The sequence below is a fragment of the Pleurodeles waltl genome, chromosome 12, assembly GCF_031143425.1.
Source record: "Pleurodeles waltl isolate 20211129_DDA chromosome 12, aPleWal1.hap1.20221129, whole genome shotgun sequence".
Taxonomy (NCBI): Eukaryota; Metazoa; Chordata; class Amphibia; order Caudata; family Salamandridae; genus Pleurodeles; species Pleurodeles waltl.
Window position 1 is genome coordinate 97,485,335 of NC_090451.1, and position 21,410 is coordinate 97,506,744.

A 21,410-nucleotide genomic window follows, 5' to 3' on the forward strand; every position below is an offset into this window, starting at 1 on the left:
TTATCTTCTGGCAGGTCCTGCCGTTTCTTGCCCTATGAGCAAATGGCCAACTGTTTCTGGCTCCTTTCCTTCCCTTCTTCCAACTCTTCATGATGAGACCAGGAGTGACCCTTCCTGTGGCTGTGAGCACATCTCCATAATCTTCTAATTATGATAAAGATGACAACCAGCATCAAATGCATACATAATTAAATACATCACATACACTCAGCCCCCTACACACACACCATCATACACCCATGCACACCATCTGACATTCAAACATGCCTTCAAGGACCTATGTATGCCTTCCGACCCACACTCAGCAGGCATTTCACTTCAGAAGAACACACTGAGGCGATGCACAAACATCCACCATTATAAGCCCGCGGATCCACCATCAGCTGGTGTCAGCTGCCTATTTCCCCTTGGGTTGCACTGAAGGCACGAACATGAACGGTGCCAGATGTTCTGCTCGCCCTTCCAACTACAGCAGGAGGATGTATACAGCAGTCACAGGTCTCATCCACTCACAGAAAACAAGGGGATAAGAGCCCTGAAGCAGCTCAAAGCGCTTTCACAACAGGAAAACAGTGCGGGGGCAACCGTAAGATTCCTCTGTCCTACTTGGCAATCACTAATTTTCAGCCCAAGGAAGGGACAAATGATAGCAAACAGGGACCTGATCCAGGCCACCTTCATCCTCCAAAAAGGCCTGGTAGAGTCGATAGTTCGCCTAGCACACTATTTGCAATAGCAAGTTGGAAAGCTGCGAATCTACAAATCCAACTACATTTCACAGAAGAGTCAGAATTTTAGTTCAAATGCAAAGCAATTCAGCCAGTAGTCCTGGTGCCTTCCCTACCCATGATGTACCAATGCAATATGTCTCTAACTGGACACTAACTTTTAGGAAGAAACAACTTTATATAGCCCGCACACCTCGATTAGTATTCCGGCCTTGGAAATATTATGCTTTCAGTTTGTGTAGTGGCTACTTGTGCTTCGTTGAAGAAAATTTATGGGCACTAGCTTAGCAGGTTTGATGTTTATGCTAGAAGTGCTAGAGCTCTGCATGTGTGTTTGGGTTTCTCACAAATGTTTCAAACAATGAGTCGCTCTATGCACCTTTAACAGGACACTATTGAGTAAAGCCAAGATCACAGGCATTTTGCTTTTGACATAGCTTTAGGTTTTAAGTGTGGGAAATAAATTATAGTTAAAAAAAAAAAAAAAAATACCTTGGCTTGCGCATCTTTTGCGAACGATTGCCTGATATGTGAATCTGCAAGCAGTAAGAGTCGGAAAAACAAGTAAGCAGGGAGATATACCTCTGTCAAAGGCCTTGGTCTTCTTTCGACAACAAATTCTGTGTGGCAAAGTTCACAGAAGCTTGTGTTTGAGGAAGAAAGCCATTTTTCCAGGCAGCTTTTGTGAACTGTTCCCAGTGTTCCTGTGCAGTCGCATGGAGAGAGCAGGCCTTCTCCACTTTCACCTTCATGGCATATCCGGCAAATAGGGCCATCACTAGAGTGTGCACACCAGAAATGAAAAGAGGACTTGAGAACATGCGTGGTGACAAACACTCGTCATAACGTTACTACGTTTATTTAAATTGGACAACAAGGCAGAGGATGATGAAGTAGGAAAAAATAACTAGAGACTTAGCCTCCACAAACTGAAAAAAACGAATGAACAAATTCCCAGAAGAGCTGAAATTGCGAGAGAACGTGAATGAAAAGCAAGGCACAATCCAGTCAGTGAAAAAATAAGAAACTGGTCAGAGTAAACATTACCCTCTTTGCTTCAACAGTACAAAATCCAAGTACCTCCTCCAACGATTTATATGTTAGAGCAGCTTCACACAGGTACGCGGCTTAGGTATGATATCCCAATATTTATCCTTGCAGATTATACTTTCAGCGATTTTCACTAATTTGTTCAAACCTCAAGTTCATTCTCTAAGAAATAACCCTTACTCACTGGACCAAATTCACAATTTGTTTTTCAAAGGTTTAGGTACATCTAATCCAGAAATGTGTGAGCACTTGCTTTAGTCAGTACTACCCTGTGACCTTTTTAATACCTTTCCTTCTAACTAATGGTCATAATTTGTACAAAATAATTCAGATGGCTTCCTTATTTGAGCAATTTATTAGTTAATTGTTAGTCCTGCATATTCAGGACATTACACAATCTATATTTAGCAATATCAATATTTTAAGAACACAGTAGCTCCAGTAATTTTAACTCAGTGTTGATCTTCAATTATAGAGACCGTTTGGCCTCAGAATTATTCTTTTACCAATTCCATTGCTATTTTCATAATTTTGTTTAAAAAGTTTGTAGCTCAGTTTTAGGTCACAGATTTGAGCCATTTTAACGTAATGTTTTAGAAACTTATAGATCACTTTCGCTGAAAAAGCCTCATAAAATTTATCAGCATAACTTAATGAAGTCTCCCGACACCTGCCCCAAATGTGGCAATGCCAGTTAACGCTTAAATTCTTCAGATCTCAAATTATGAACAATTTATCACTTTGTCCAGAACATCTCGAGAATTCCCACTTTAAAAGGCTTCATAACATGGAATAGCAGACATTCCTGTAAATGTCTTGATTGTTTGTAGAATATGATTGTTCACAAAGAAAACAGAAATCTTTTAATAAAGGAGTCTTGTAGCCTCAGATGGATCCTCCAATTAAAAGTTAAAGTCTCCAGCTTCTAACAATTTACACTGAGTAATTGTAAATTTAATCTCATAACGCATTGTTGACCATGGGCCATTGACAGATTTCTGCCACAGTGATGGAGGTGACAGGCTCCGAAACAACTTCAACAACAAGCTGACGATTACCACATGCCCTAGTATGCCAACCAGCCTGGTTTTCCTACCCAAAGATGTATTTAAGTTCAGATTTATAATAAAGTCTGACAAAAGGATACAGAATACATTTAGTAACCTGAAATGTATTAAGTACAAAGTAAAAAGCTAACCACACTGCTTGCTGGACTGTTGCCCGTGGGAGACTCCGGGTCCCAGCAGCCGTTGTTGTTTCTGCCCAGGAAGAGGGGCAAGGACTTCACCGTTTCAACCGCAAGCACTATAAAAGCACCTTTGAACATCCTGTGGCGCGCAATGCCACATTGCTTGCTGGCCTGTTGCCCGTGGGGGGGGGGGGGTGGAGGAGGGGGGTTCCAAATCCCAGCTGCCATTGTTGTCTTTGCCCAGGAGGAGAGGCAAGGACATCACTGTTATTGTCACAAGTGCTATTAAGCGCCTCTGAACTTCCTGTGGCGCAGACTGTGCCCAGGCAAAGCCTGGGCCAAGGGTAGGCCCGTCTGCGCCCATCTGAGACCGGAGGACCACCTCTTGGTTCGTTGGGGCTTGAATAAAGTGTCTGATGATCTGGTGCCACACTGGTCCTCCCCATTCTTTTAAGTCCTGGGGGTAATTTTGTGAAAGCATTCAAGACTGTTAACCATCAAGTAAGCAAGTTCCTGTATACAGGGAGTGCAGAATTATTAGGCAAGTTGTATTTTTGAGGATTAATTTGATTATTGAACAACAACCATGTTCTCAATGAACCCAAAAAACTCATTAATATCAAAGCTGAATATTTTTGGAAGTAGTTTTTAGTTTGTTTTTAGTTTTAGCTATGTTAGGGGGATATCTGTGTGTGCAGGTGACTATTACTGTGCATAATTATTAGGCAACTTAACAAAAAAAAATATATACCCATTTCAATTATTTATTATTACCAGTGAAACCAATATAACATCTCAACATTCACAAATATACATTTCTGACATTCAAAAACAAAACAAAAACAAATCAGTGACCAATATAGCCACCTTTCTTTGCAAGGACACTCAAAAGCCTGCCATCCATGGATTCTGTCAGTGTTTTGATCTGTTCACCATCAACATTGCGTGCAGCAGCAACCACAGCCTCCCAGACACTGTTCAGAGAGGTGTACTGTTTTCCCTCCTTGTAAATCTCACATTTGATGATGGACCACAGGTTCTCAATGGGGTTCAGATCAGGTGAACAAGGAGGCCATGTCATTAGATTTCCTTCTTTTATACCCTTTCTTGCCAGCCACGCTGTGGAGTACTTGGACGCGTGTGATGGAGCATTGTCCTGCATGAAAATCGTGTTTTTCTTGAAGGATGCAGACTTCTTCCTGTACCACTGCTTGAAGAAGGTGTCTTCCAGGAACTGGCAGTAGGACTGGGAGTTGAGCTTGACTCCATCCTCAACCCGAAAAGGCCCCACAAGCTCATCTTTGATGATACCAGCCCAAACCAGTACTCCACCTCCACCTTGCTGGCGTCTGAGTCGGACTGGAGCTCTCTGCCCTTTACCAATCCAGCCACGGGCCCATCCATCTGGCCCATCAAGACTCACTCTCATTTCATCAGTCCATAAAACCTTAGAAAAATCAGTCTTGAGATATTTATTGGCCCAGTCTTGACGTTTCAGCTTGTGTGTCTTGTTCAGTGGTGGTCGTCTTTCAGCCTTTCTTACCTTGGCCATGTCTCTGAGTATTGCACACCTTGTGCTTTTGGGCACTCCAGTGATGTTGCAGCTCTGAAATATGGCCAAACTGGTGGCAAGTGGCATCGTGGCAGCTGCACGCTTGACTTTTCTCAGTTCATGGGCAGTTATTTTGCGCCTTGGTTTTTCCACACGCTTCTTGCGACCCTGTTGACTATTTTGAATGAAACGCTTGATTGTTCGATGATCACGCTTCAGAAGCTTTGCAATTTTAAGAGTGCTGCATCCCTCTGCAAGATATCTCACTATTTTTGACTTTTCTGAGCCTGTCAAGTCCTTCTTTTGACCCATTTTGCCAAAGGAAAGGAAGTTGCCTAATAATTATGCACACCTGATATAGGGTGTTGATGTCATTAGACCACACCCCTTCTCATTACAGAGATGCACATCACCTAATATGCTTAATTGGTAGTAGGCTTTCGAGCCTATACAGCTTGGAGTAAGACAACATGCATAAAGAGGATGATGTGGTCAAAATACTCATTTGCCTAATAATTCTGCACTCCCTGTACTGGTAGGAAGGACTTTTTCCTTTCTTTGCTCATTTCTATTTAACCGGAGATCGATGCTGTGTGCTGGGCTCTGGGATAGATATGGTAAGGCCTGAGGGGTTATATTACATTTTTTGACCGGCCTAATCAACTAGAATGGTGGTTGCGGGCCTGTGTCCAGTCCCCCAGTAAAAACTACATCCATTGACCATATGTTAGAGTGTGCGGTGCGTGTAATTAACACATTGAGATTGCTCTTCCAGAGAGGAGACTTTCTTTAAACTTGGGCTAAGGCTCTGAGCCGGGCTTGCAACCTTGTCTCCCTCAGATATAACCTCAGCGTCAAACGGCGCAGACATAGATGTTATAGTCATTTAAGTCATAAAATCTTCAGATACCATGTCACCCAGCCCTACTTTTTCGCAGAGCCGTGGTTGTACATCGTCACAGCCCAAAAAATCTAAACGTTGTGTTCAGTCTAAGCAACCTAGTAGTATCATCACCGTGCCACAAGTGGTGCCCATGCAGATTGTAGCCTTGGTGGCAAGCAAATTCCCGAATCCATCTACACCGACATGCGCAGAGGAATGGATCTCCAATCTGAACCCAGACAATCCATGGCGCATATTAGAGAGCCTTTTTGAGAAGTTCTGTTCAGCACTAAGATTGGAAATCTCCCCCCTCAGTCAACGGCTAGATTCCATCAAAGCTAAAATGGAGTCTTTGCAACTTTGCACGTCAGCCAATTTTAGGAGCTAGTATTCCAGTTGTTCAGACAAAAGAACCGACAACTGGCAATTAATCAACCTGTCCCCACCCCTGAAGTTAGTACTACATCATGCATGAAGCCAGAATTATCAGGGAGTGCTGACCCAGTGGGTCAGCCCCGTCGAGCCCAACAATCCAGTAATCAAGGAGCCTCTTCACAAACTTGTACTTTTACCGAAGGCTTCATTTCAGGAGGCTTGTCAGGGAAGGAACCATTATCGAATGTTCCCCCTGCTGCTTTTCCTTAAGTGACTGTTGTGACTGGGGTTCCAATTCTTTGAAAAGGTCAATCTGACCCTTGTGAGGAATTATTTAATAGGACCTTAAACTGGTTACTGTGTCACAAAGGTCTATCATTTTATCACACTAAAGATATTTTGTTAGTGTGGAGGTAGGCGTGGATTGGGCCAAATCCTATCAACACAATGGGGGATTGTACGGTTGTGAATTTTAGATTTCCCTGGGTGGTTCGCAAAATTCTGTTTAATGGTAATTGTCATAGAACGCTGAGAAGTTCCATCACTTTGGTCCCATAAGGATATTTCTACAAACATCCTTTCCTTCAGAGTTAGGTACATTCCTTTACTCTGGTCCCCCCGTCAGGTTCTTTAAGTACCCGTCCCTATCATTCTAAGGCGCCTCAGCAATCACCCTCACTGTACCAGACTACACCAGTGCACCTGCCCATGAATTAACAGTGCCCTCAGTCAGTTTTAGTAATTCCCTCCCTATTTCAACAGCAAACAGAGCTGATGTCCTTTCGGATCTGGACTGACTCCTGGAAGAGGCCAATCAAGTTCCTATTGTGGATACCATTGATAATTTGCCACAAGTTAAGATTGTTTTCCCAGATTTAAGCCAAGGTTGCTCTTTTTCTATATGCAGTTGCAAAGTCCCAGGCCAAAAAGGAAACATTAATAACCCTGAGTGGCGAGCATTTGTTTCAAAGTATGACATATTAGTCTTGCAGGAAACCTGGTCCTTTAGTCTATATCTTATGATGGGTATGCCTGTTACGACAATGTAGCTACTTCTTCCGTTAGAGGGAGGGCAATGGGTGGATTTATAACCTGGGCCAGTTTAAATCTTCATGTTGACGTAACAGTTATTGAATCCGAATCTCCAGATTTTTTTTTTAGCATTAAAAATACACAATAGTCTGATGCGTTTTTCGTTTTAATTAATTTTTACAACAATGATCTTACCAATACTGTCTGCACTCATTTTAAGTTACAAACAATGAGAGGTAACAAACCAGCACAGTTTTATTACTTGATGTGTGGTGATTTTAATGCTGAGCTGAAGGGATGTATTTGGAACCAGGAGAATCTGTGGACGGGTGTGCAGCCATATGTGATGACGGGGGATAGGGCTGAATAGACATCTAGTGGTGCATAACTGAGTCGACCTACTTAAGACACTTACAGGGATGTAACACCGTTACCATCTTTTAGAAGGACTGATCTGGCCTTAACTATTGATTATATATTTGTGAATTCTAATTTTATAACATGATTTTTAAAAAGGGGCGGTCCTACTGAATGGGTGGGGCAATCATAAAGCCCTTTGTGTTTTAGCCCAATTGCCCCCGAGTGGGCACCAATGTGATCCCCATTACACAACGCTCTACCGATGGTCCGAGGCTTATTTGGGGCCTTAAGAATCCAACTGATACCCTGACAACCTTATTAAAATGGCACCAGGGACTGCTGCTCAGCTGTCTGGCAGACCCCAGGAGAAAGGCTATAGTAACATAACAGCCCAGCTCAATGTGTCAAACAGACCCTGATTGTACCATTTCGCCCTGATAAAGGGGCACAGTGATAGTTCAATAAAAGTTGCTCAGCAGCCAACCGTAGATTGAGGAAAGTGTTGACAGCCATCCTGAGGGTATGGCCCGATTTCTGGGATGACCGTTGAGAATAATAACTTATTCTCAAATTCAGGAAAGAGGAGTTACACAAAAGGGACTACGGAACTATTGGAAACTGCAGCAGTAGGAAACAGCAGCAAGTTATTCTGGGATTTAGTAAAGAAAATGAGATCTAGAAATACGCTAGAAAATCCCCTCTTGCAGTGCAACATCTTAGGATCTGAATGACTCTTGCACTTTGCTGCCATATTTCATATGGAGGAGAACACGGGCATGGTTCGTGCTCTCCGTCATAGGCTACAGCATTCTCCACCTTCTTTTATATCTCTACCACAAGTAGAGTTGGCAATACAGAAATGTATGGGCGGGAAAGCTCCAGGCCCAGATGGGGTCCCAGCTGATCTTATAAAATGTATGCCTGACCTGTGGGGACCCCTGATTACAAATGTTTTCAATAGCTCCCTTAATTCAAACATTCCCCACTCTTGGACCCCATCTTGTATCGTCCCTATATTTAAAAAGGTAGATCGCTTGTCTCATAATGCTATCTACCTACTTCACTCATTGATAGCACAATTAAAATCACAGGGAGAGTCTTGTCACATAGGCTTGAAACAACGTTGTTCTCTCATCTTTTCAATTTGGATTTCATCCAAGGCTGGGCACGGCAGAGCAGTGACTGAATTTGAGTTTGATAGTAAGCAAATACACTCATGCCAGGTGCTCCCCCATTTACCTGGCCTTTATGGACTTGTACACTGCATTCGATTCAGTGAACAGGACCAAGTTGTGGTTGGTGATGTTGGATTTAGAGATGAACCTCCTTCTAGTGAATTTCTTGCAATCCGTGCATGCAGATTGAACGACAAAAGTACGCAGGAGCGCCCATGGCGAAATGTCTCCTGAATTTTCTTAAAAGCAGGGGGTGCTCCAGGGGTGTATCTTGGTCCCCCTGCCTTTTATTCTCTATATTAATGGTCTATACACTTACCTGATTTCTTACCCAGCAGACACCCCAAGGATCGCAAGCATTCGGAAGCCTGCGTTATTTTACAAAAATGACGCTCTGAGGCTGTTGGTGGACTTTGCTTTCTTCATGAGTAACCTTGATCTAGTGATTAATTATGGAAAATCGCACATCATGGCATGTGGGCCTGGCAAATCTAGGTTAACCAACCTTACGATCAATGCCCAGCCACTTACTAGCATTAGTAATTTTAGCTATTTAGGATTAACTTTTAGATTCTGTGGGTCTTGGCATTCTCAGCTTAAGAGTTCCAGCCTTTAACTTAGTAGATCAGCAGGAGCGATATGTAGTCTTAACAGATCTAGAGGAAAAGCAACCAGTTCCCCCATTTCGAAAGTGTATAACACACAGTGTGTAACTGCTGCACACGGGCCAGGGATATGGAGCTTTTATAGCACTCCCTCTCTTCAAGTGGAGGAAAATCAAATTCTCTGCAGGTTACTGTACCCGTCACTGTCCACCCCGAGTTTAATTATCTGTTCAGAGCTAAATCAAGGATACATTGCAGATAAGGTGCATTTGGCTCCATTGTTGCTGTGGGCCTGTGTATGGATTAACCTGGAGGTGTCATTTTGTAGGAATATAATCATGGATTGTCTCAGGTTGGAGAAGGGTTCTTTTATTCCGTGTCTGAGTTGCATCCATAAAACATTGTCCCCCTTGTTGTTTGTGGACCCCAGAATTTTTTTTAAAAAATGTACAAATTTAAGATCAAAGTTGCTTTTCTGGAGCACTGTGAGGAAGCAAGATTGAAAACCGAATTATTCAAACATACGATGTTGACCTATTATAGATCTTTAGTATCTGTAGATCCTGTCATTTATTTAACACTAGATCTCACACATTGTGAGAGATCGCTTCTCTTCCACTTCAGAGTGGGAACGATTTGGTGGCATTGTTGTTTTAAAAGACTGTTTAATTTGGCGGGGAACACAGCACTGGCTTGCCCTTGTGACAATGCAAATGAAGTCCCTATTGCACTTTACCTTTTTTGTAGTTTTCATAATTTTCCAAATAAGCCGTTTTTGAAGCCCATATTAAAAGAGTTAGGGCATCGTCGGTGTAGAGAGGTTTTGTTTCACCTGCAATTACCGAGCTTCCCTGAAATATGTTTTAGCGTGCGTTCCTTTTTTAAATTTGCCATCAGAACCAGAAAGTCAATGGATGTGTGAATTTGGCCGGTTATTGGCCTGTGTTCACGTGCACCTACAGAGGATCATCATGATATGATACATGAATTGTTTTAATTATGCTAGATGTCAACCTGCTGTTTGAGTTTTTATGAGTGATGCTATTTTCATTTCCAAGTGTATATTATGATAACTGAGCATTTTTTTGCTAATTTATTTGTATGGTGTCTTTATTTATATGGTGTTTTCTTTTATGACCTATACAGATTGAATAAATATTTGTATGAATTGAAGTTAACCAATTCTAGAGAAAAAACAAAATCACACATACACAAAAACCTTAGTTTATCTATTGAACCAATATATATATATTTTTATCTTTTTATATCCGGACCACAGAGGATGGATGGATGGATAGATAGATAAATGGATAGATAGATAGATAAACAGATACACTCTGTCACCAGAAAATAAGTTTTGATAGTGTACCAAATCTGCGAATAATCACAATAAGTTGCATGGAAAGAGAAATGGTGAACATTTGGACACCTTGGAAATTGGTGTACTGAAACACTTCATTCATAAAAGGTGCGCCCCATACAGGAGTGCTACTCTTATTTTTTTTCTGGTGACAGAGGATTGTTTGCAGTGTTAAATGGCATAGTAGTCCTGCCGTAGAGTTCCCACCACCAAAAATATTATAATATATATATATATATATATATATATATATATATATTGCATAAGGCCTTGCCAGACAGACTGGTCTTCAGCATTTGTAAGACTACAGTTAGTAAAAGAGGAAATTAAATTACTAAATAATTAGTCAACAATAATCAACAACATATGTAAGCTAACTTTTAGGCATGTAGTTTCAATTTTCAGCACTATAGTATAGTCAGTGACTAGCCTTTTTCAGGGAAATCTTGCTTTACTTAATGATAGTGTCACACAGACTGCGTCTTAGCATGCATTCTATCTCCAATGGGTGTATTACACTCTTCTTACTCTAACGATTGTCTCATTATGCCTTCTGCCACATACTGCACTCTATCTGCTGTGCTACCATAGTACAGTTGCCAGCTGAGGCATTCTCTGTGCTCGCCTAATGCAGTGGGTATCAGCACGCAGTGGCACATCTGGTTGCACCTTTGACCGAGCTTAGCCTGCAGCACCGTAAGAGGAACCGTAGCCGGCTGCCTCGACAAGCCACATGCAAAGTTCCCCAGCACCCCCCGTTTCTAGCACAGGAGCTCTCCACACATGCGCCGAGGCCGCAAAGGACCCAATGACAAATGCAAGAGCTCTAGAATGCAGCCGTTACGCTGACAACTATGGCAAAATCCGTCCCACATATTCTGGTTTAGAAAGCATGCAGACATTTTAGAAATCAACCATCTTGGTAGTGTGGTTTACTGAAAACAGTAAACACTGATCCTGAAAAACTAATTATCCCCTAAAAAAAAAAAAAAATATATATATATATATATATATATATATATATATGTGCAAAATCACAATCCGGAGTGAGACAGATGTAACGCAGTGGTCCCAGTCGGGTTCCAAAAATCCCAAAGACATTCAAACATCATGCAGTTTCCTGAATAAATTAATTTACAGCATTACAAAGGTGTCCTGGTTTTCCTTATACGGAAGAGTTATGTTTGAATATATATGTATATATATATATATATATATATATATATATATATATACACACACACACACATACATATACACACACACAGCAAATTAATGCAAATAATTGACTTATGTAATGTGGTGTGAGGTAGTTTGCTTCATGTTTATTTTTTTTTTTTTTTTACATTTCCAAAATTTACAAAGACAGTCAAAAATGCACATATGGCATTTACTCTTTTTGTATTGTTGCCTTTGCAAGCAGCGTCGTGTGTTCACTGTTATTTCTGGCCAGATGCTGCCGTGATCTCCCAATCCTTTCTAACCCATTTAAAAGTGAATGAGTGACACCCCTGTCATTACTGGCATTGAATCCATTTTACATCTGAATGATGGCTCCTTCTGTTTTTCTGAGGCCCTCCAGGAATTATGCCACAATAGGCCTCAAAGCCCAACCGATTAAACAAAGGAACGGTCAGGATATTCTGTATATAATGATTGTGTTATTGATACAGAAATGGGTTAAGAATACTTGAGTTCCTCTTAAACAATAAAAGGAGGTCACTTAGCTGCTTCATTTATCTAATTGTGTTTGTATTTCCAAGTACTATGGGTTACATTACCTCTGTGTACCTAGCGCTTTAATTACAGTTGAGAGGAGCCGTCCATCTTTTGCCGTGACTTGTGTGACATACTGAGGACGGCCGATGTCTGTTTCCTCCACCGTCTTAAACAAAGCTGCGTTGCCCGTACAATCACACAATGAGCCAGGAAGGTGGCAGCAGTCGCCTGTCGTCATGGCAACAAGGAGTGCCTAGCCTTTTAGCACCCAGCTTCCCCATTCATGATGGATCTAGAAAAGAATGAAAAAAGACTAGCATTCCAAAGTGAAATATACACATATTTGGAAAACAGAATCTGTGCCAAAACTGTGATTTTGACCACTGGAACGGAACACAAAAGCCTAATAAAAATAATATGTGAAAATGTATGGATAGGCGTTCCTGTAGTAATGATGGGTATGGATTCAGCAGAAATAAATTTAACATACACATTGCAGGACATCAAACAAGAATATTGTGTTTTAGGTCACTCCAGCAATGATGAATAGTTTCAACCAAGCGTTTTTACGTGTGTAGCAGCTAGAAATTCAGGCATTCCGTAGCCTGGTAGGAACAGGCTGTAACTAACCAATAATGAAGCGTGGTTAAGGACAATTTCTATTAAATGTTGTTTATATAGGGTTGCCACAGTTCCCAGAGACAAATACAAGCACGTTGTTTACGTTTTATGATTCTGAGGATAGAGACATGATATTAAATAGAGCGGGATATAACATTGTCTGTATACGTTTTTAACAGTTCTTTTCTTTGTTTACTTTAATTATCACAGGGATCATTGAAGCTCTGTTGTACAACACATTTTAAAGTGCTTTCCCAACTTTTGACCAGCCAGGACATTATGAATACAGGTAAACATTTTTAAAAAAAAAAAAAAAACAGGGTGGCAACCTATGTTCCCTTAGCCTCGCATCTCCCTGGGCCCTGGCCACTTCCAGGATCAAAAGGGATGATAAAAAGACATATCTGATAGAGACTTCTAGTTGCAGATTCCTTAACTTAGAATTTTTCCCCAGGCGTCAGACTGGATCCGGAGATTTTTTATTCGAGCAATACCCTTGCGCGTCGGTAGGTGGCGTCGGTTGACTCTGCAGGCGTCGTAGTCGGCGTGATGACGTGGGGAGTAGTACATAGACGCTGCCCTCGCGCAGTGACGTCAATTATTTTCTTTCCGTGCCACGCGCTGATCCGAGAGAGAGCTACCCTCGGCAATTTTTTGCCCGATTCGACCGTTTTGTCGACTTTGTTGGTGCAAACTTGGTGCGCCGATGATGTCCGTGAAGACCGGGTTCAAGCCCTGCGAGGACTGTCACCGCATGATGTCGGTGACGGACCCTCATCGTGTCTGTCTGTGGTGCCTCAAGCGAGACCACGACCCGAAGTCGTGCTCCGAGTTCCGGGCGATGCATCTGAAGGCTTTGAGGGAGTGGTCCCTAAAGCTGATGTTGGCCGGCACTTGACTCCGCGTAAGTCCAGATCTCGCTCGAGAGGAAGGTCTCGAGATCGGTCGCGGAGCCACCACCACTCGTTGTCAATGAAATCGTCGGGTCACGGTAAGAAAAAGAAGAAGTCGAAGAAGTCCCATCGCTCTCCGACTTCACCCCGTCGCTCGGCCGACGCGACGTGGGATGAGCGTCAAGGAAGTAGGCCTCCGTCGCCTCTGCACTTCCCCGAGTATCCCGGAGCCGGAGCGACCCCCGCCCAACTCAAAGAGTTTTACGAGGCCATGCGCCTCATCTTTGGGCGTGCCGACCCAGATACAGCACCTTCGGGCCCAAGGGGCTTGGCTGAGGGGCCTTCGGGTTCCGCCCCGGCGGCTTCGGCCCCGGCCACCGAGGTCGCCTCCGGATCCGTGCGCAGATCCGCCCTGACGGCGGTCACACAGTCGAGACCTTCCCTGATGCCGGGTCGTTTAGCGACGCTCTCGAAGTCGGTAGTGTCCACTATCGACGTCGGCCCCATTCTCATCCCTGACGACTCTGAGTCGGAGCGGCGTCGGCCGCCGCCGCCACCGGCTTCGGTGGGCCCTATTCGCCCGAGGTCGGATTCTGACCCATTTTCCTATGGGTACGAATATGGGGAGGAATTGGAGGGGTCCCTGGACCCTTATGAATACCAGGAAGACCCTACTATGGACTGGGCACAGGACTTGGGCGAAGCCAGTGCTCTTGATACTTCTGACTCTGGCATGCTGTCTCCTCCTACTGTGGCTACAGTGGAGGGAGCTACCTATGGTATGGTGGTTAGTAGGGCGGCTGAGGTCCTTGGCCCTGAGCTACCTACTGTTGAAGTCAGGTCTAACCTCCTGTCGGAGGTGCTTCAGCCTGGGGCTTCTACTTCTGAACCCCCTTCTTCCATTTAATGAAGCCCTCACTGACGTCCTTTTGGGTACGTGGTCCAAACCCAACACAGGGGCTCCTGTGAACAGGACAATCGCTCGCCGCCATCGGCCTGCGCCGAATGACCCGAAGTTCCTGTACCAACATCCTACGCCTGAGAGTCTTGTTATCCAGGCGTCCTCTTTCTGGCGCGTTCCCTTCCGCACCCCTGGATAGGGAATCCAAAAGGCTGGAACAGTTTGATAAGAAGTTGTTTTCTTCCTCCAGTCTCGCGCTGCGGTCCGTGAACACTGCATGCCTTTTGAGCTGTTATTCCCACTCCCTGTGGGATACGGTTGTGCAAGTCCTGCCGCAGATACCGGAGGAGGCCCGTGCTATCGCCTCCCAAGCAGTCAAAGACAGGAGAGACGCGGCAAAGTTCACCATCTGTTGTGGGCTGGATACGACCGACTCTCTGGGCAGATCGGTTTCTACGACAGTGGCCTTGAGGCGCCATGCCTGGTTACGTACTTCTGGTTTTTCGGGGGATGTCCAACAGTCACTCATGGACATGCCCTTTGATGGCACCAGTCTCTTCGGAGACAAAGCGGCCTCGGCGAGGTTCAGGGAGTCCAGGGCTACGGCTTTGTCCCTTGGCCTTTCTGCCACCACACACCCCCCCACAGTCTGCTTTTCATCCCTTTTGTGACCACGGAAGGGGCGCCCTGTTGCGTCCTCAACCCAGCCACCGGGCCATGCACGCTGGACAGCCTATGTGTGGCCGGGGGTGCGGAATCCCACGTGGTCGTGGGACAGGGAACCAGAGGTCTGTCCAGTCCACCCCTGCCCCCGCAGCAGCCTCCAAACCTTCCCAGTCCTTCCCCTCACTCCCACCCAGTAGGAGGCAGAATCTGCCATCACCTGCCCCACCGGGAACATATCACCACAGACGGGTGGGTTTTGCAAATAATTCCGAAGGGCTACTCCCTCCCTTTCGAATCCTCACCACCACACGCCACCATCCTTCCATCCCATTTCAGAGGATCATCTGGTGCTTCTCCGCCAGGAAGTCGCGTGCCAGAAGTAGGTTGCGGTTGTTATTCCCACTACTTTCTGATACCAAAGAAGGACAAAGGCTTGCGCCCTATCCTAGATCTTCAGGACCTGAACTACTTACTCAAGAAGGAGAAGTTCAAAATGCTCACCCTGGCTCAGGTTCTGTCTGCCTTAGACCCAGAAGACTGGATGGTAGCGTTGGACTTGCAGGATGCTTATTTCCACATCCCCTTCATGCCTGCCCACAGACGTTACCTATGATTCATGGTAGGTCACGAGCACTTTCAGTTTACCGTGCTCCCTTTCGGCCTTACCAGTGCCCCTCGAGCGCTCACAAAAGTGATGGCGGTGGTTGCAGCTCGTCTGCGCAGGTTAGGGGTCTCAGTCTTACCCTACCTAGACGACTGGCTGTTGAAGGCGCCTTCGCCCCAGACAGTGGTCTCACACCTCCAGACTACGGCGAGCCTCCTGCACCAGCTGGGATTCACTATCAACGTGCCGAAGTCACACCTGACTCCCACTCAGACGCTCCCTTTCATCGGGGCAGTTCTGGACACAGTGCGGTTTCGGGCTTATCCTCCCCAAAAGCGAGTCCAAGACATTCAGACTATGATTCCGATCTTTCAGCCTTGGTCTTGGGTTTTGGTGAGACAGACTCTGAGGTTGCTGGGCCTCTTGGCCTCCTGCATCCTGCTAGTAACACATGCCAGGTGGCATATGCGGGGTCTGCAGTGGGACTTGGAAGTTCCAGTGGGCGAAGAATCAGGGGAATCTCTCCGACATGTTCCAGATCTCAGAGGGGACTGCGAAAGACATGCAGTGGTGGCTTTCAAATCCCAACTGGGTCAATGGCACATCCCCCTCCCTTCCCCAACCAGATCTCTCAATAGTGACAGATGCGTCGCTTCTGGGTTGGGGCGGTCACATGGGAGAGGTGGAGATCAGAGGCCTCTGGTCTCCGGCGGAGTTGGGACTCCACATAAACAAGCTGGAGCTCCGAGCGATCAGACTTGCGTTGGAAGCATTCCTTCCCTCTCTCAAAGGGAAAGTGGTGCAGGTGTTCACGGACAACACTACCGCCATGTGGTACTCCAACAGACAAGGCAGGGAAGAGTCCTGGACCCTATGTCAGGAGGCACTACGCCTCTGAACATGGCTGGAACATCAGGGCATTACCCTGATGGTTCAACATCTGGCGGGCTCTCTCAACACCAGAGCAGACTCAGCCGCCGACGCACTGTCGATCACGAATGGCATCTCCATCCGGAGGTGGCGCAAGGTCTCTTTCTCAAGTGGGGAGAGCCTTGGTTAGATCTGTACGCCTCTGCAGAGAACGCGCAATGTCAGCTATTTTGCGTGTTGGAGTTTCCAAGGCGGCACTCGCTTGGAGATGCTTTTCGTCTCGAGTGGAACTCCGGCCTCCTTTACGCCTTCCCGCCTATCCCTCTTCTGCCCAGAGTTCTCAAGAAGATCAAGAGCGACTGGGCCCAAGTTATCTTGGAGGCTCCGGACTGGGCTCGAATAGTGCGGTATCCCAAGCTACTGAGCATGTCCATCGATCCTCCACTCAGACTGCCTCTTCGAACGGATCTTCTGTCGCAGCAGCAGGGGACGGTCCTCCACCCAAACCTGTCCAACCTCCGCCTTCATGCGTGGAGATTGAGCGGCAACAGTTGACGGCATTTGCCCTTCCACCCGAAGTCTGCAATGTTATCTTGGCAGCCAGGCGTCCCTCGACTAAAACTGTATACGCCTGTCGTTGGAATAAATTTGTGGCATGGTGCACCAACAAATCTGTTGACCCCCCTATCTGCCCCTCTTTCAGCGGTTCTTCTATTCATTCTTTCCTTAGCCCAGCAGGGCTCTGCATTGGGCACCCTTAAGGGGTATCTGTCTGCCATTTCCGCCTTTCTTAGGCTTCCTGATCAGCCCTCACTCTTTAAATCTCCTCTTGTGAGTAGGTTCTTTAAAAGGTGCTCACCCACTTATTTCCTCCCACTCCCTTCATCATGCCTCAGTGGGATCTTAATCTTGTGCTTACTTTCTTGATGTGCACTCCCTTTGAGCCTATGCATAATTGTCCCTTACAGCTCCTCATATTCAAAACTGTCTTTCTTATCGCCATCACCTCTGCTCGCAGGGTGAGTGAGCTTCAGACCCTTTCTTCAAAGCCTCCGTACTTGTCCGTACACCCCGGCAAAGTGGTGTTACGCACTAGAGCTTCCTTCCTTCCTAAGGTGGTTACACTGTTTCATGTAGGCCAGTCCTTCACTTTGCCTATCTTCTACGCACCCCCCACATCCTTCCCATAAGGAGGAGTGACTGCACTGTCTGGACCCAAAAAGAGCATTGGCGTTCTATCTCAATCGTACTAAATAATTCCGGGTGGATGATCAACTCTTTGTTGGCTATGTGGGTGCGAAGAAAGGGTAGGCGGTGCAGAAACGTATCATCTCTCCATGGGTGCTTCTTTGCATCAAAATGATCTCCGCTTTGGCGAAAAAGCAACCTCCTGAAGGCTTGCGGGCTTCTTCTACCAGGGCCACTGCTGCATCCACTGCGTTAGCACGCGGAGTTCCTGTCCTGGATATCTGTCAGGCAGCTATGTGGGCATCCCTGCACCCGTTTGCTAAACATTACTGCCTGGACAGTCAGGTCTGTCGGGCGGCTACTTTGGTCATTCGGTCCTGCAGGACTTTCTAGTATGATTTTAGTTCGCAGCCCACCATAGAGGATGGCATTGCTTGGGTATCTATTCTAAGGTAAGGAATCTGCAACTATAAGTCTCTATCAGATGTACAAGTTACTTACCTTCGGTAACAAAATATCTCGTAGAGACATATTCTAGTTGCAGATTCTTTACCGCCCACCCATCCTCCCCGCTTGCGAACTGATTTCTAGGGACAGGGATTCCCCCTTTCAGGTCCTTAGTTCTGGTGCACCAATATCAGTGTTCTTAGCGGCTCTGCGCTCTGGCGTGGAAAGTCATTAAAAGAAACTGACGTCACGGCGCGAGGGCGGCGTCTATGTACTACTCCTGACGTCATCATGGCGACCACGACACCTACTTAGTCGACCGACGCCACCTACAGACACGCAAAGGTATTGCTCGAAGAACAAATCCCTGGATCCAGTCTGACGCCTGGGGGAAAATTCTAAGGTAAGGAACCTGCAACTATAATATGTCTCTACCAGATATTTCATTACCGAAGGCAAGTAACTTGTACTTCACCACCTGTGGCAGGTGTGAAAAATCCTCTTTTGTGTGTGGCTGGCTGCACTGCAGGAGGCCGAGGACATGCACCAAAGACAAAGGGGCTGCTCCTTCCTTTAATTCAAGAATGGTGCACTTCGGAAAGCCGATCTGGGGCAGTGTGTAATAAGCGCCTTGAAATTATTTTGTTTACAGACTTAACACTTTTTTTTTTTTTAACCAAGCCTTTTTTTCATTCATTATCGCATACCAGAGCTCCTTTAAATACGTAAGTTCAGGATGCCTATGGAGCAGGGCTGGTTTTACTGTTGTGCTGTGTGTTTAACAGTTTTCAGGCAGCAGCAAAAATGTTAAGTTAACTGGTGATTAATGGACCTGATGGAGAGAGATCGAAGTTTTGTCTAGTGGCAGTTTTGACTCATCTAAGGTAGTGCCAAGGGTTAATATGCCTGCCGCAAAGAACATGCATTGTGCAAACAGAACTGCATTTATGTGGATAGCTCAGTGAGTTACTGCTTCTGTTGCAGAGCTCCTTTTGTTATTTGCAATTCATAAGTTACAATCCTAATATAGTACAGTGACCTATGAATTGTTATGAAAGCTGCTTGCAAACTGCATGGTATACGTTACTCATTTCTCCCACGGCCAGCAGCATCTCACTCATGCACTATCTTCCATCTACTCCTCGGAGTCCGTCATACTTAAGAGCATCATAGAGGAGGCAGGGAGAGAAAGCATGTGTGCGGTCTTGGGAAGAGTTTCAGTGTATTGTGGCAGCACCAGACCCACAGAGGGCAGGTTGGGGAAAAGCTCTATTCTTGGAATAGTGAGCCAGATTAACGAGAATTTTGGGCTTGGGTTGTATGGTAAGCTTTTCATCTGAGGTCGATAGACTGAGCACAAATGATTTGGGTAACAGGTCCTCAAGGTATAGCTTTTGTCTGTAAGCTTCTGTTAGTGCAAATGAGAATGAGTAGCCAGGCTTAGAATAATCCTTACCCATGTGAAAAAAAGATCGGAGAATCAGTCTGCTCTCACTAGAGGGCAGGAGCCAGCATGAGGTAGAGTTTGGAAGGCTGAGAGTCAGAGAGGGGCTTATCAGCACAGGGACAGTGGTATAAAGGACTTAAAGATTGGCTTGCAGGGATTGCAGAGAAGAGGCATATCAGCAGTGTGGAGAACTCAGAGTGAATGGGGACATCAGTATTGGGCTCTGGAGGGTCCAGTGAAGAAACTTTAGCACAATTGGATAGAGTTAGAGCTGTGAAGACATATGACTCAGTGCATGGGTGTTCAAGGCTAATTTTCAGTCCTGCACACTGCTTTTCACAAGTTCCATGTGGCGAAATCCAGGGCATGCATACGCAGACAGTGAGGTTTACTCGGATAGAGATAGCTTCCGAGGCCCGGCACAGGCTAAGGGTACCCGAGATGCATTGTGGCAATGGTAGCCGGCTTGCAACCTCGGCCCTATATACCTACAATGGTTGGAAGTTGGCAACCTGAGGTCAGGAGGTACAAGTGTCTGGGCCAAGTCGCGCAAGAGTCTTGTGAATCCATTATAGTTCCCTGTCTGGGCACAGGAGATAGCTTAGCTTTTAGCTTGCAGACCTGTTGCCCTTTTTATCTGATCCCCTTTGACCTATTTTCATGCTCTATTTTATCCTATTTAATTATTTATTTCCTTTTAGCATGGTTTGCAGATGTGTGCATTTTAGAGATTTTTTTTCATTTTTCTAATCAGTGTTATTCTGAGAAAGCATCATTATCAGTGATGTACATGAGTAAAGTAGTCATGCTGCTTTTTTTTTATGTCGACCAGAACAGAATGCAAACAAGTCCGGTATTTATGTAATTGCAGACACAAGTTTGAGCACACAATCTGATGTTTAGGCACATACTCGGGTCAGGATTCCTGCACAAACAATACCATGTGCTCTTTAAAACACCTCACAAGACCAAGGTCATTAGAAGGGGTTCTACCAGGATAGACTATCTATACTCCATTCCACTCTGCAGCAAATCGCAAGCCTCGTGTATCTTTCATTCCTGAGACTAAGCGTCGATCTCATCCCAAGGTAAGGGGGGTATGGGGTGTTTCTCATGGACACTGTACCTGCAGATTAGGCTTATAATGCCAAGATCTCACTTTAGGGTAGGGATTAGGCCTTATTATTAGGAACTGTATATTTCACGTTTATTGCAATAAATTGGGGGCTTTCATATTTACCACGTTTATCCTCACCATTCTGCTTCTGTTATTTCTCATTGTCGTACTCATAGCAGCACATGCATTTTATCATCTTGTTGAAAACAGTCCTGCATCTCCTTCATATACTGTGTGTGTGTGTGTGTATAATAGACTTATTTCTAATGAGAGAAAGGAAGTGAGATTTGTTACACTATGACTTCCCTGAGAGGTCTCCAGAGTGCATGCGCTAGACTGCCAGAAATCACCTTTAATATTTAGGGTTTGGGTGAGGTACTGCCAGAGAGTTGGGAGGTTTGGGCCGACAGTTTCTAACTGGCACAGAAGTGACTCAGTCACCTACGAACAAAAGAGTTGCTGCCCCTAATCTAGCAGTCTCGCTGAGAGGCAAGAGTCATTCACTACAAGAGCCAAAGGCTACTCAGAAAGGGGGAGGTCATCAGCGACGAGGGTTATCACCTCAAGTGCACAGGCCAGACGTTCATTCACTGGGTTTGTGGAGGAACTTCCCAGGAGGTAGAAGAGA

General features: G+C 45.2%; 1 protein-coding gene across 5 annotated transcripts in view; it reads right to left on the minus strand.

Moving 5' to 3' along the window:
- Nucleotides 1–21,410, minus strand: part of MARCHF2 (membrane associated ring-CH-type finger 2) — a 76,199-nt gene that overhangs the window by 8,416 nt on the left and 46,373 nt on the right. For all 5 annotated transcript variants that reach the window (XM_069216626.1, XM_069216630.1, XM_069216629.1 and 2 more), the window contains 2 exons: nucleotides 12,091–12,320; nucleotides 1,311–1,506 (listed from right to left, as the gene is read on the minus strand). In XM_069216626.1, the coding sequence (XP_069072727.1) occupies nucleotides 1,311–1,506; nucleotides 12,091–12,266 (372 nt within the window). In that variant the 5' untranslated portion in view covers nucleotides 12,267–12,320. The remainder of the gene's footprint in view (nucleotides 1–1,310; nucleotides 1,507–12,090; nucleotides 12,321–21,410) is intronic.